Genomic DNA, 12,657 nt, shown 5'->3' with positions numbered 1-12,657 from the left:
AAGGTTATGGCCTCCGTATTTTGGGATGCATATGGCATAATATTCGTGGACTATCTTGAAAAAGGTAAAACCATAACCGGAGCATACTATTCATCATTATTGAACCGATTGAAAATCGAAATCGCCGCAAAACGACCGCATTTGAAGAAAAAACCGCTTTATCATCACGACAATGCGCCTGTTCATTCATGCTTAGTTGTACAAGCAAAATTGCATGAAATCGGCTTCGAATTGGTTCCTCAGCCACCGTATTCATTAGACCTGGCCCCCAGCGACTATTACTTGTTCCCTAACCTGAAGAGATGGCTCACCGGTAAGCGCTTTTACTCAAATGAGCTCATAGCTGAAACTGAGGCGTATTTTGGAGACCTTCCGATCGAGTACTTTTCGGACGGTATCAAAAAGTTAGAAAATCATTGGACTCGCTGTATCGACCTAAAAGGAGAGTATGTTGAAAAATAAAACCGACTTTGGCCAAAAAAAACGTCTCCGTGTTTCATTTTTCAGGGACTTATCAGACTGCCTAGTACAATGAATAACTCTGCATATTTCGATTTATACAAATTATATTTTTGTAGGAAATTATATATATTTACAAAGAAAAAAAGAACGATATATTCTTATAATTATAAACATTACAAACAGTCTCTGCAACATGTATAACGGTGTTCGTCGCAAACGGCCAACCGACACAACGAGCATTGGTTCGTTTTCCGATCTTTTTTCGTATCACAAAGTGAGCATCGCTTTCTTTTTTCGAGTTTGTCTTTCAAATTTATCTTATTCTCGTGTTCATTTAGGATGGAACTTCTGATTTTTCATGTACGAAATCAACTTCATTCTCGATTTCCTCGTCCAAATAGTTAGCTGGTTCCGTACGTGGACGAAGAATTCTCGAGACTTTACTAGATGTACGTTGCACCATGCTATAAGAGATGAAAAATCATATGACTCAAAAAAATTAATATCTTTCGAAAATACTTATAAATTTCAGAAAAATTGAAAAAAAAAACTTACCTTGACGCTCAAAACGAGTTTGCACTGACGTTAAAGAAATCGTGGGTCGTTTCTGACCCAACGCGCACTTCATCTGCCTACTGCGAAAGCCAGGCTGCCACTGGATTACCGCGATTAAGCACAGAGAGTCCTCTAGTCCTAAAGTTTTTTTAGGGTGGGGATAGACATTTTCCAGAGTACACGGATTTTTAGTAATAAATCAAAAGAAAAATTCCTTGGGTCTAAAACGACCCACGATTAATGAATCGGGTTAAAACACAAAATACACATTCTGTTAAAAGTGATTTATAACAAAATTATAAATCTTTTTAAAATGCACAATTTTTGTCCACACATCTTTTCACCCATTTTTCACAGCTTAACCGCAAAATGTAATTTTTGATTTTCCATTATTTTTTTATGCTGACAAAATTTAAATTTTCCATCTTTCCAGAAAATTCGTTACGATGATCTTGTAGAGCATTACAAAAAGAAACATTTTTCTTCTCTTGACTTTTTTTCATATCGTGCCTTATTTGGCATAAAATGTTGATTTTCGTGTGTTTTTCGGAATTTTGTAAATGCTATAACTCTGGTTAATTTTGGTTTAAAACAAAAAGTTATTAAGATAAATTTTTCTTCTTTTTGAATAATATAAATATCCGTACAGAACATTTTTAAAACTTGAAAAAAATTTTCTCAAAAATATGCAAAATGCTCTCACTTTTTAAATATTTAGTTTCTGACACTCAGAGAGTGTGCCAAAGGCCAATCTAAATCTAAATAATTCAAATCGACCCTGCTTATAGGCTCAAATGGGCCAGGCTATTTCGCATGAGAATACTCTGAGATTTCTATTGGTAGGGCGGAACATTTCTAGCTGATGCTGCTTTTTTTAAATGTAGATTATTCTTGAAATTTCACAAGTTAAATTTACGAAGTGTCTCGTCGTCCCGAAATTCAGGATGACTAGCCTATTTTCACAATTTGGCTAGACGTTTCGAAAATTATATATTTTTCAATTTTACTCCATTTGAGTTAGCCAAAGATTATCAAAACTGCTTGTTGTCCCTAGACAAAAATTTCAAAAACGAATAAAACTAAAAGTTAGAATTATTTCTTGTTTTATAAACTCATCTAAATCAATTTATAAATTTGCTCTATGTCACCGTAGTTCGAAACTTCCCTATAATTTCCGCGCGTTTGGATTGGATCTTACTTTTATCATTCGAAGCTTGATAAAACTATGAACATTTTATATTTATTTTTTTCAGCTATTATTACAAATTCTCGGAAAGAATTATTAAAGTCAAATCCATAAACCTGTCCATTATCTCATAAGGGGAAAGACGGCCTTGTGTCTGATCACAGAAATAATTAAAGATCACATCACCTACCCCTTTTCTAATGTTCCATGACGAGCGTCAAGGCACCCCTGTGACTGGTCACAGAGACAATGTAAGATCACACTCCTGCCCCTTTCCATCGCCTCGTGGAGGCGGAAAGGCACCCCTGTGACTGGTCAAAGAATTAATATAAGATGACACGCCTGTCCCTTTTCCAACGCCGCGTGGGGCGCGGGAAGGCACCCCTGTGACTGGTCACAAAAATAATGCAAGATCACACCCTGTCCCTTTTTACAACATCTCATGGGGCGGAAAGGCACGCCTTTGACTATTCAAAGTAATTATTTAAGTTACACACATACTCCTTTTCAATGCTTTGTATGGGGGGGGGGGCACCCCTGACTAGTCACAAAAATATATCAAGTCACGCTCTTACCTCTTTTTCCGCGCCTTATCGTGTGCTGAAAGGCACCTCTGTGACTGGTCACGGAAATAATTCAAGTCACATTGTTACCCATTTCCAATGTCTCATGGAGGAGACTCGACACATGAATAGTTAGTGGGGAAAAGCTCAAAAAGAGAATGAGGTTAGTAGGAGGACTGTCGATTCCATGAAAACATCTCTCTTTTTCTAATAATCTCTTTTCGAAACTATATCCTATAATTTCTTCCATCGCAAGTTTATTTTAATTTTTATTGCAAATTTTCGAAAAACTAGCTATTCATCCAGAAATTCAAATCAAAATAATCATTGTTTACTTTAAGACCATGCGATCGTAACCTTACAAATTATTTTCACATGTTTATCAAAACCAACTTTCCTTCACACGAAACGCGATGTTGAGTTGACAATTTGAGAAACTAAATATAAAGCACTAAGAACCGTTTGTGTGGTCCTAAATTTTAACAATAATCAAAAAAGTTATTATATAAAATTTTGTTCTTGCTTTTTTCATAATTATAAAAATTTATGTTTAGAAAAACGTTTCTCAGTGCTTCATATTTAATTTACCAAATTTGTAACGACGCTCGAGGAGCGAAGATGAAAAAATTCTATTTATTCCGAAATTCGAGACGACTAGACGCAGCCTTAAATTTAACGTCGGACTGGATGAACGTTTAGAAACTTCATTTCATTAAGGGCATGTGATACTTACAGTTTCCCCGGCTTTTTTCCCACAACAGTGAAAATGTTTAAAAACTGAATTCGGAGATGCTATAAAATATCATAACGGACGTCCCTGGACTCTTTTTTGAGGGATAATAACAACAAAATTTATTGTGCTAAATAAAAATTTTATGCATACCCTACCGAAAAGAATCTTTGAGTATATACTAAAAATTCTTTAGGTCAAGGAATCTCAAAGAAATTCCCCGCAGGCACTCAGGTAGATATTTTTAAAGATCCAGGAAGCTTGTTTAAATGGTCTGAAGGCTTCAAAATATCCTTTCCGAAATTGAAATAAGAATACGATCATAAATAACGAGCAGAGAGGCTATCTCAATAGAGTAGCGGACACTGAAGGGTCCTTTGTTAACCTTTCGGATTAAAATTTAGAAGTAGATTTTTTTTAATTTCATAGTTCACAGCCTAAAACATAATAATTCGAAATCTATGGGTTTCGATGACTTCAGATATATAAATTTTTTTTTTTTAATGCTTAAAATTGGAATTATTAGAACGTTTCTCATAAATGGAATGAGATACGCAAAAAAAGACAACATTTTTGCATTTAACTAGACAATTGTATATCAGTATATAAGTTATAATTATAAATAAGTATAATGAGAAAATTCATCAATTAAAAAAAAGTATTAATAATTTGAAGAGAAATTTAAAAAGGTAGAGCGGATTAGCCACGACCAATTACTGTAAATAACTTTGCCCGCCCGGTACGTGACGAATACAAAGGAACATTATATTACCGTCGCACCACTCTTAAAACGACCACTAAAAGGATCTTGAAAAGGACCCAAATCTCTCAAACTATTTCCGAGACTATTTTGTTTCAAATCGACTTTGTTTATAGACTCAAATGGGCCAAGCTATTTCGCTAAAGAAAACTCGAAGATTTCTTTCGGTAGGGTATGCATTATTTTGAGGTTACATCGTTTTTCATCTCTGTCTTTCCGATAATCTGGAAATTATTTATGAAATAAACTTTTTTGATTGTCTGCAAACAAGGCTAGTTCCAGGAGATTGGTTACTATGTTTATTTTTAAATCCAAAGTAACACTCGGGTGAATTGTAACACACATAACCCGAAAAATACACGCACGTTGTTAGCAATTTCAAAAATTTTTTGATAAAAAAAAACACAAAAAAAGTGTGTGGGGACGTCTGTTAGCATGTTCGCTATTATTTCCCAAGTTTTGAAGGAATAATATTTCATATCTTAGGAAAAAAGCCGGGGAAATCTAACACTGAAAAAATCGATACTATTTCCTAAGCGCTATGCAAATTAATCACATTTTGCTCAATTAAAACTTTTTTGAATTAACCTACAAAAAAAGTGTGTGGGTACGTCCGTTAGCATTTTCGCTATAATTTCCCAAATTTTTAAGACAAAATATTTATTATTCTAGAAAAAAAAGCCAGGGGAACCTAAAACTGGTAAAATCGAAAATTTTCTAAGTATCACATGCCCTTAATTGGATGAAAAACAAAATAAATATATATTGTCAGATTGCAATTAAATGTGTTGACATGTGTACTGGAATAGAGTGTTCAGTGTGCGTGCATATTATATATATTTCATATCGTATGAATTGTAGAATGATCAGTTTTGGCGCGCACCTTTTTCCTTGTGTTCTCTTTTCGTTGTTGATTTCTCCTTAAATTTATCTGCCAGAGAATTACATTTTATCGACTTGTCACCCTTTGGCGATATAAAATAGTTATACAAAGTGTTCACCTTCTTCATATTTACTCTTTTTTTTAACCGGCGAAATTTTGGCAAAATGACAATGGTACGAAAATTATTGGTAAACGAATGAGAGACAATAGAGAACCACGATGCATTACCGTAGATAACGGGGTGGAACAGTGGAGTGAATACTGAAGCCACGTTAAAAATTGGAGACAAATATTTCCAATATGGCCGCTTATGGAGTGACACCTGCGCTCATGTGACACCTTGGGTAATTAAAATCGCAAGCAACCGTGCGGGCGGGATATTTAAATTGAAGTATGCAATAACTTTAATAAATAGCATTGTAAATTTTTACAATTGTTAAAAAACTATTGTTAACCAATTATCTTTGCTATCGTCGCTCTGTACAAATTCCTAAAGGCGTTGTTTCCCTTCCTTCTAATTAAAAATGGCATAATATAATGAGGTGTGAAAATTGTTATTCATATGGATTGACAAGTTTCCTATCCAAGTTTCTTATCGCGATCGTTTTGAATTGCATGCAAGCGAAATTGTTACATCATTTTGAATTTTATGCCATTCAAGTTACATGAATGTATCCATGAACATGGATAATTTTATGCGCATAGAATGCAAACGCACTTTCACACGCGACATTGACTTAAGACGTCATGCTCGAAAGTTTCGAATGCAAAAATTGAACGAGATAGTGGAGGTTAAGTCGTAACCCTTCAACTGTCACCATTCCAGAAAGAAGTTTAGCCTCAAAAGAAACCTGCGAATGCATTAAAAAAGGTATACTGAAAGTAAGTAAAAAAATCTTTCAAGTATAAACTATCAAAATAAAAAATAATATTGTGTTTTCATCAATAATAATCTGTGTTAGAAGAATTTTCATATTTTTTGAATAAAATTGCATGGTTGAAAATTCTGCTGTTTTGTTGAAAGTTCAATTATTTCATAGAAAACTTACTTTTTGTCTAAATTTAATATTTCGGCGTTGAAAGAGGACTGAAAGCCTTCCTGGATGAAAATTCAACTATTTTTTCAAACATGTTTTTCTTTTTAATTAAAAATGCATCCATTCAAGAGAAATTCCATCTTTCTTAGATAAATGCAACTTTTTGGTTGAAAAATCTAGCTAATCTGTAGAGAATTAAATTTTTGTTTAAAATTTATAGTTTGTGTTAAAAAATGAAATAAAATATTTTGTTGATAAAAGTTGAACATAAAAAAAATCTTTTATCTTAAAAAGTACTCTGTTTTAATACAGATATTATATTTCTTGAATACAAATGCAACTTTTTGTTTAAAAGATTTGTTAGAATCAATTTGTTCAGAAATAATTTCTCTCTCAAGATTTATATTTATAGTTAAAAGTTCATCTCTTTGGTTGAAAGTTTAAGTATTTTGTTGAAAATTAATCTTTTTTCATATTTTTTAAAAGTTAAGCTACATTGTTAGGACTTCATTTTTTTTGCTTAAAGGCTTATGTCTTTGGATTTAAATTTAAATTTTTGCTGAAAAGGCCTTTTTTTGTTTTAAATTAATTTTGTAACTGAATATGTATTTTTTCCTATTGTTAAGATTGATCTTTTGTATTAAAAATTTTCCTTTTTTATGACAAAGAAATCATTTTCTTGGTTCAAAATTTCATTTTTCTTTAGTAAAAACGCATCAGTTTCGTGTAAAATTTATTTTTTGCTCAGAAGTCATATTTTTTGTTGGAAAATTTAATTTATGTATAAAAAATTCATTTTTTGTCTTGAAGGTTGTGTAATTTATATAAACTTTTATTTCTTTCTTGAGTGAAAAATCTTTAGTTATTGAAAATTCGGCTTTTTGGTTATTACATTATTTTTTTTTTGTATGAATTTTATCTTTTTTGATTGAAATATAAACTATGACACTTTTTTGTTGGGAATTTATAGTTTCTGGTAGAAAATTTAAATATTATGTTAAAAATTCCATTATTTTGTTGGGATTTGAATATTAATGATCAAGGCAAATACAAAAATTATTCAAGTAAACATCAGGGAATTTTGAAAATGAAGTTCTCGAACCCCCTGTCTAATTCTACTAGATTTAATTCATTAACAGAAAGAAAAAAAGTATAGAGTCTCACATTATGAAGTAATAGATGTTTTAAAAACTAATTGAAACATTGATTTCGACATTTCCCGCGAGTAGGTGGGAGATGCGCGCGCACCATACGAGACCCGAGCGCAAAGTAGTAGTCGGGATGTAGATGTTTGTGTCACTACTTGTAAGGAGTGCCGCGAAGACTTCTACGCATTCGTCGCGCTCGGTCTCTGATTCGTTGATGTTCGCGCGCAATTTGAAAGGCTAAAAAATAATGTTTTTATTGTTTATTATGATTAATATCATTTTAACTTATATAAACGTTTAGTAGACCGATATTAATAAATCTTGATAAAAAAAAAATTTATTAAGTGCATACTGTGTAAATAAAAAATACCCTTTGGTACTCACTTGTATTTTTCTCGAAGTCGAATTTAATTTTTTTTAAATACTTCATCAAAATTGTAAACTCCTTATTTGTGAATTAATTTAATTCTAAAAGAATTATGTGATTTGAAATTTCACTTCACCCAAATGTGAATGAAAATATTCTGCACAATATTTATAACATAACTGGAACAAAATTTTAACATTTCTCTACAATAAAATTAATTTTTATATTTTAATAAACTTTAAATAACAAAATTTTCGAATAATGAAAAATATGCAAGAAAAATACAAGTGAATACCAAGGATATTTTTTATTTATACAGTATGCTCTTAATAAATTGTTATTTTTCAAGATTCATTAATATCGGCCTAATAAACATTTATATAAGTTAACATGTCATTATTCATAACAAACAATACAAATGTTATTTTTTAGCATTTAAAATTCCGCGCGAACAGCAACGAATCAGAGACCGAGCGCGACGCATGCGTAGAAGAGTTCAGGCACTCGTCACATGCACTGGCTTGTGTCCACTTCCGATAGCCGTTGAATATGCAACCGCCATTCTGGTTCCGGGACAGTCCGCGGCACAGAGTAATAATAAGGAGACCGATCTCCGTACAACGTTCTGACTGCGGTTACTGTACATTTATTGCGTTTAAACCAGCCCCCTGCCTCGACCGTGTATATATATGCAGTAGTAGTTTTCTTAGGATCTGGAGGGGAAATGTCGGTCAAACTAAGCCAACAAATGGCACCACAAAAAGTAAGTGTCTTTTTCATTGAATTGCATTAAGAAAAAGCAAAAATAATTAAAAACTTGATGCTGTTTGCAAATAAACTTTAAAATCTTAAAAATTTCAAGTTTTGAAGGAAATATTTTTAAAAAGTAGTGGTAATTGTAATTAAAATGTTTAGGGGAATCATTTGGAAAAAAATCAATGCCACGAATGATAATTGAGAAAATGGATTTAATATAATGTATATATTTATTTAAATTGAACCGAGCATCATATATACATTTATACAGTTCAATAATTTATTTGTTTGTTAATCTTGAAAGCTTTTTCTCGCTGCATTCAGCCCCTAATAATTTTATTTAAAAATGTACATTTAAAGGAGATTTTGTATTAAATAGTTAATTATATTATTGCAAACCTCATTTCTAAAATGAATAGACTAAAAGCTATTAAAATCTATAAAAAAACGTACTGTACTCATGATGCACAGTTGGAGGAAATGCACTTTTTTCATTCAAAACTGTCCAGAGCCTTCAATTTTCTTGCGATTTTGAATTTTTCTGTTTTAAATTAAAGATCATTAAATTTTATAGATCTTGACTCTCCAAAATGTTGTCTCCTCTATTTTCTTATCAATAATTTTTCCAGTCAAAGTATGAACAAAGTCTTATTATCGGTGAAACTTTTTTTTTTTCTAAAAGTGCTTCCCATTAATGTAGGAATGACATATAATAACAAAAATAATTTAAATGTTTATAATAATCACTGTGATAAACAATTTTTGTGTGAAGATATTAGAATTTGAGATTCTTCAAATTATAATTTCTTTCAATGGCCAGAATTCCTTATTCCTTAAAATAATAAATATTTAATAATATTTGTAAAAATATAACAATTTAAATTTTTGTAAACAAATTAGATAAACAAATTTAAAATGTTTGCCCTTTCGCATAGAATTTTTTTTTGCACTGGAAATGTTTTAAGCTATTGGACGAATGACTGTTAGTCACAAAAATATGAGAAGATTTAACAATAACTACTGTTATTAACAATTCTTGTGAGAAAAAAATTTAAACTTAAGGTTTCATCAAATTTGAATTTTCTTTGATGGCAAAGTCGGTGGGTTATTGTCAAAACATTTTGTATTGAGTGAATCTTACCATGCAGTGTTATGATTCATTTCCACTCTATTACGATTAAAAACCCGACTTATTCCGAATGATACTGCCAACATTGGGACATTTTTTATGTAAATTTTTTATAAACATGTATGTTGTTATATTCCACTAAATATGATCGAAGAAACATTTTTTAGGAATATCCGTAGCTATTTTAGCGATCAAAGAAAATAAAATTTTTGATAAAACCTTACATTTGAATATTTTGTCACGAGAATTATTCATAACATTGATGATTATTAACTTCTCACATATTTTTGTGACTAGCAGTTATTCATCCAACAGCTTAAAATGTTTCCAGTGTAAAAAAAATACAATGCGAAAGGACTAAAATTTTGAATTTCTTTATCTAATATAGTTACAAAAATTTAAATTGTTATATTTTATCAAATATTATTAAATATTTATTGTTTCAGGGAATACCTGAAGTCTTCCTGGCGCTTGAAGAAAATAATAATTTGACAAATCTCAAATTATAATATTTTGCCACAAGAATTGTTTGTAACAATAGTTATTATATACTTTTAAATTATTTTTGTTATTACATGTAATTCCTACATTAATGTGAAGCACTTTTAGCACCAAAAAATTTTACCGATAATAAGACTATTTGTTAATTTGCTTATCAAATTTGTTTCCAACAAATAAATGGAATGATAAACAAATTATTTGTATTTCATGAGTCCCTAAACATTAATTTTAGACAATATAAAGTTTTCCTGATCAGTTATCAAAGCGTAAAAAATTATTATGTACAAAATTTCAGTTTTTCCATGCTTTGAGTACAAAAATTATTAATAAACAAATAGAGAAGACAAAAGTTCGGAGCGTCAAACTGAACGAAAAAAGTGAATTTCCTCCTACACTCCATTATGAGTACAGTACGTTTGTTTATAGAGTTTAATAGTTTATAATCTGTTCATTTTAGAAATGAGGTCTGCAATAATATATTTAACTATTTAATTCAAAATCTCCTTTAAATAAAATTTTTTAAATAAAATTATTAGGGGTTGAATGCAGCGAGAAAATAGCTTTCAATATTCAGCAACAAATAAATGATTGCACTGTATAAATGTATTTATGATATTCGGTTCAATTTAAATAAATATCTACATTATATTAAATAATATTAAATCCACTTTCTCATTTATTGGTCTTTTCATTAACTTTTGACCAAATTATTCCCTCAATATACAATATACGTCATATATTTTTTATTAATTCTTCTGATCATGTATATGTTTTAAATATTTTTGTCATTGAGATCTTCAATATTATTAGTTTTTTCATTAGCTAGATTAATAATTTTAACAAAAAATAATTTTGGTTTAACTTTAACAAATAATAAAATCAATAATATGAGCAAACTAAATCACAAAAATATAAAGTTCGAACTGCTTTCAAAATGTATCTCAAAATTAAATTTTATTCATATTAAACTACATATTTTCATGAGTTTTTCTTTTTTTAAATAATTAGTAATAGTTAGACTTATTTTTTCATCTATTTTTTTGTTTATTGGCAAACAGCATCAAGTTTTCAATTATTTTTGCTTTTTCTTAATGCAATTCAATGAAAAAGACAGACCTACTGCTAGCTCCTTTTCTCCCGCGAGAAGTGTGCGAGTGAGTGCCAGTGCTTGAAAACACAAGAACATATTACCTAATATTATACTGTCACATTATTCAATCTGCACATTTCATATCATTTAATGATTACAATTAAATCTGCATTACTTACCCATACTTTCTAGGTCACAATTTGTCAACTTAATTCTTTACAAAATACACAGAAATAAATAAGCACGTATATTGACAAACTCAATTGACAATATTTACAGGAACATACTCAGTATTTAGTTGTCATTCAACAGGGAACTCACTCACACATTACTTGCGGGAGAAAAGGAGATAGAAAATCACAGTGCGCATGTTCTCTTCCTTGGAGCATTGGGTTTAAGCGCCAAGTCTGGCAATAAATGTACAGTTAACGCAGTAAAAACTCGCGGCGCTTTGTACAGCATGATCGGTCTCTTTATTATTACTCCGTGGTTCGCGGGAGACAGTGCGATAAGTATGTCGTATAGTTTAATTAACATTAGGTTTAGAATATAAGAAAAATGCTCTGCTGCAGCGCTCCGGTTTGTAAAAAAAGAAGCGAGGATGGATTTAAACTTTACCGTTTTCCACTAGGGCGAAGAAAAAGACTGTCAAAGTTGATCATATATTGTAGACGCGACAAATGGAAACCGAATTTAAATTCAAGATTATGCGAAGTTATTACTTATATGTATGACTATCACAATATAATTCAAATATAGGGGGTGTGAAGATTATGTTTACATGTAATTAAATTCTCTATAAGCATTGTTTTGATATATTAAAGCGAAATGAGATCCAAAAGAAAGTAAAATTAGGAATTCGTTTTTCTACAGAACGACGCACATTAACCCACGCAAATAAAAAGGACGTATGATGTGAAATATAAATAGCTATCATAATAAACTCTTGAAAAAAGTACCGTATTATTATTTGACCTATAGCCTATTATTATTTAATTATTTGTTAATATTTATTTAAAAAATCATGATTATAATTTTAGCGCGTGCCTATTTATAAACTGAGTAAAATTTCGTTTGCAATCATAATTTTTGCAAGAGCTACTTTTTGGCAATTCTGTGGGTTAAAAAATCATATAGTCGAATTAAAATGTTTCATACATTAGATCACATGTAATTTTATTTATAATTTATATTTTGATAGAAATGCTTCAGTATAATTTAAAAATAAATAAACTATATCATGAAAGTGTATTTATATAATTCGATATTAATTGAGCGGGGTACCAGAATGGCATCTTTCATATTCTCATCTCATATAGTACCTTAGTTGCTAGCGGTCCAGTACTGTCGACGGTGTGGTCAATGGTGTATCAGTAGAAAAAGATATCTCTACCTTAGAGCATATATTACATGGGGTAATAATCATGGGTAATTACGCGTTATGAAAGTTTAAGGAAAAAGGACAACCTTTTTCAATTTTGAATACCTTC

The 12,657-nt window shown here is 30.7% G+C and overlaps 2 protein-coding genes across 3 annotated transcripts in view; one reads left to right on the top strand and one right to left on the bottom strand.

The window, feature by feature from the left end:
* LOC117177753 (probable DNA mismatch repair protein Msh6) overlaps positions 1-5,396 on the bottom strand; it is a 253,143-nt gene extending 247,747 nt beyond the window's left edge. Inside the window, exon 1 of one of the 2 annotated variants that reach the window (XM_033368662.1) lies at positions 5,140-5,396. In XM_033368662.1, the coding sequence (XP_033224553.1) occupies positions 5,140-5,266 (127 nt within the window). In that variant the 5' untranslated portion in view covers positions 5,267-5,396. The remainder of the gene's footprint in view (positions 1-5,139) is intronic. The other variant, XM_033368663.1, reaches the window with a different exon arrangement.
* A 560-nt stretch (positions 5,397-5,956) lies between these two features.
* The window catches only part of LOC117177754, a 47,106-nt gene continuing 40,405 nt past the window's right edge, over positions 5,957-12,657 (top strand). Inside the window, exon 1 of the mRNA XM_033368664.1 lies at positions 5,957-6,021. The gene's annotated coding sequence lies outside the window, so the exon portion shown is untranslated. The remainder of the gene's footprint in view (positions 6,022-12,657) is intronic.

This window comes from Belonocnema kinseyi, chromosome 8 (assembly GCF_010883055.1).
Source record: "Belonocnema kinseyi isolate 2016_QV_RU_SX_M_011 chromosome 8, B_treatae_v1, whole genome shotgun sequence".
NCBI lineage: Eukaryota > Metazoa > Arthropoda > Insecta > Hymenoptera > Cynipidae > Belonocnema > Belonocnema kinseyi.
The sequence above is the reverse complement of the archived record's forward strand: the minus strand, read 5'-3'. Positions and strand labels throughout refer to the sequence as shown.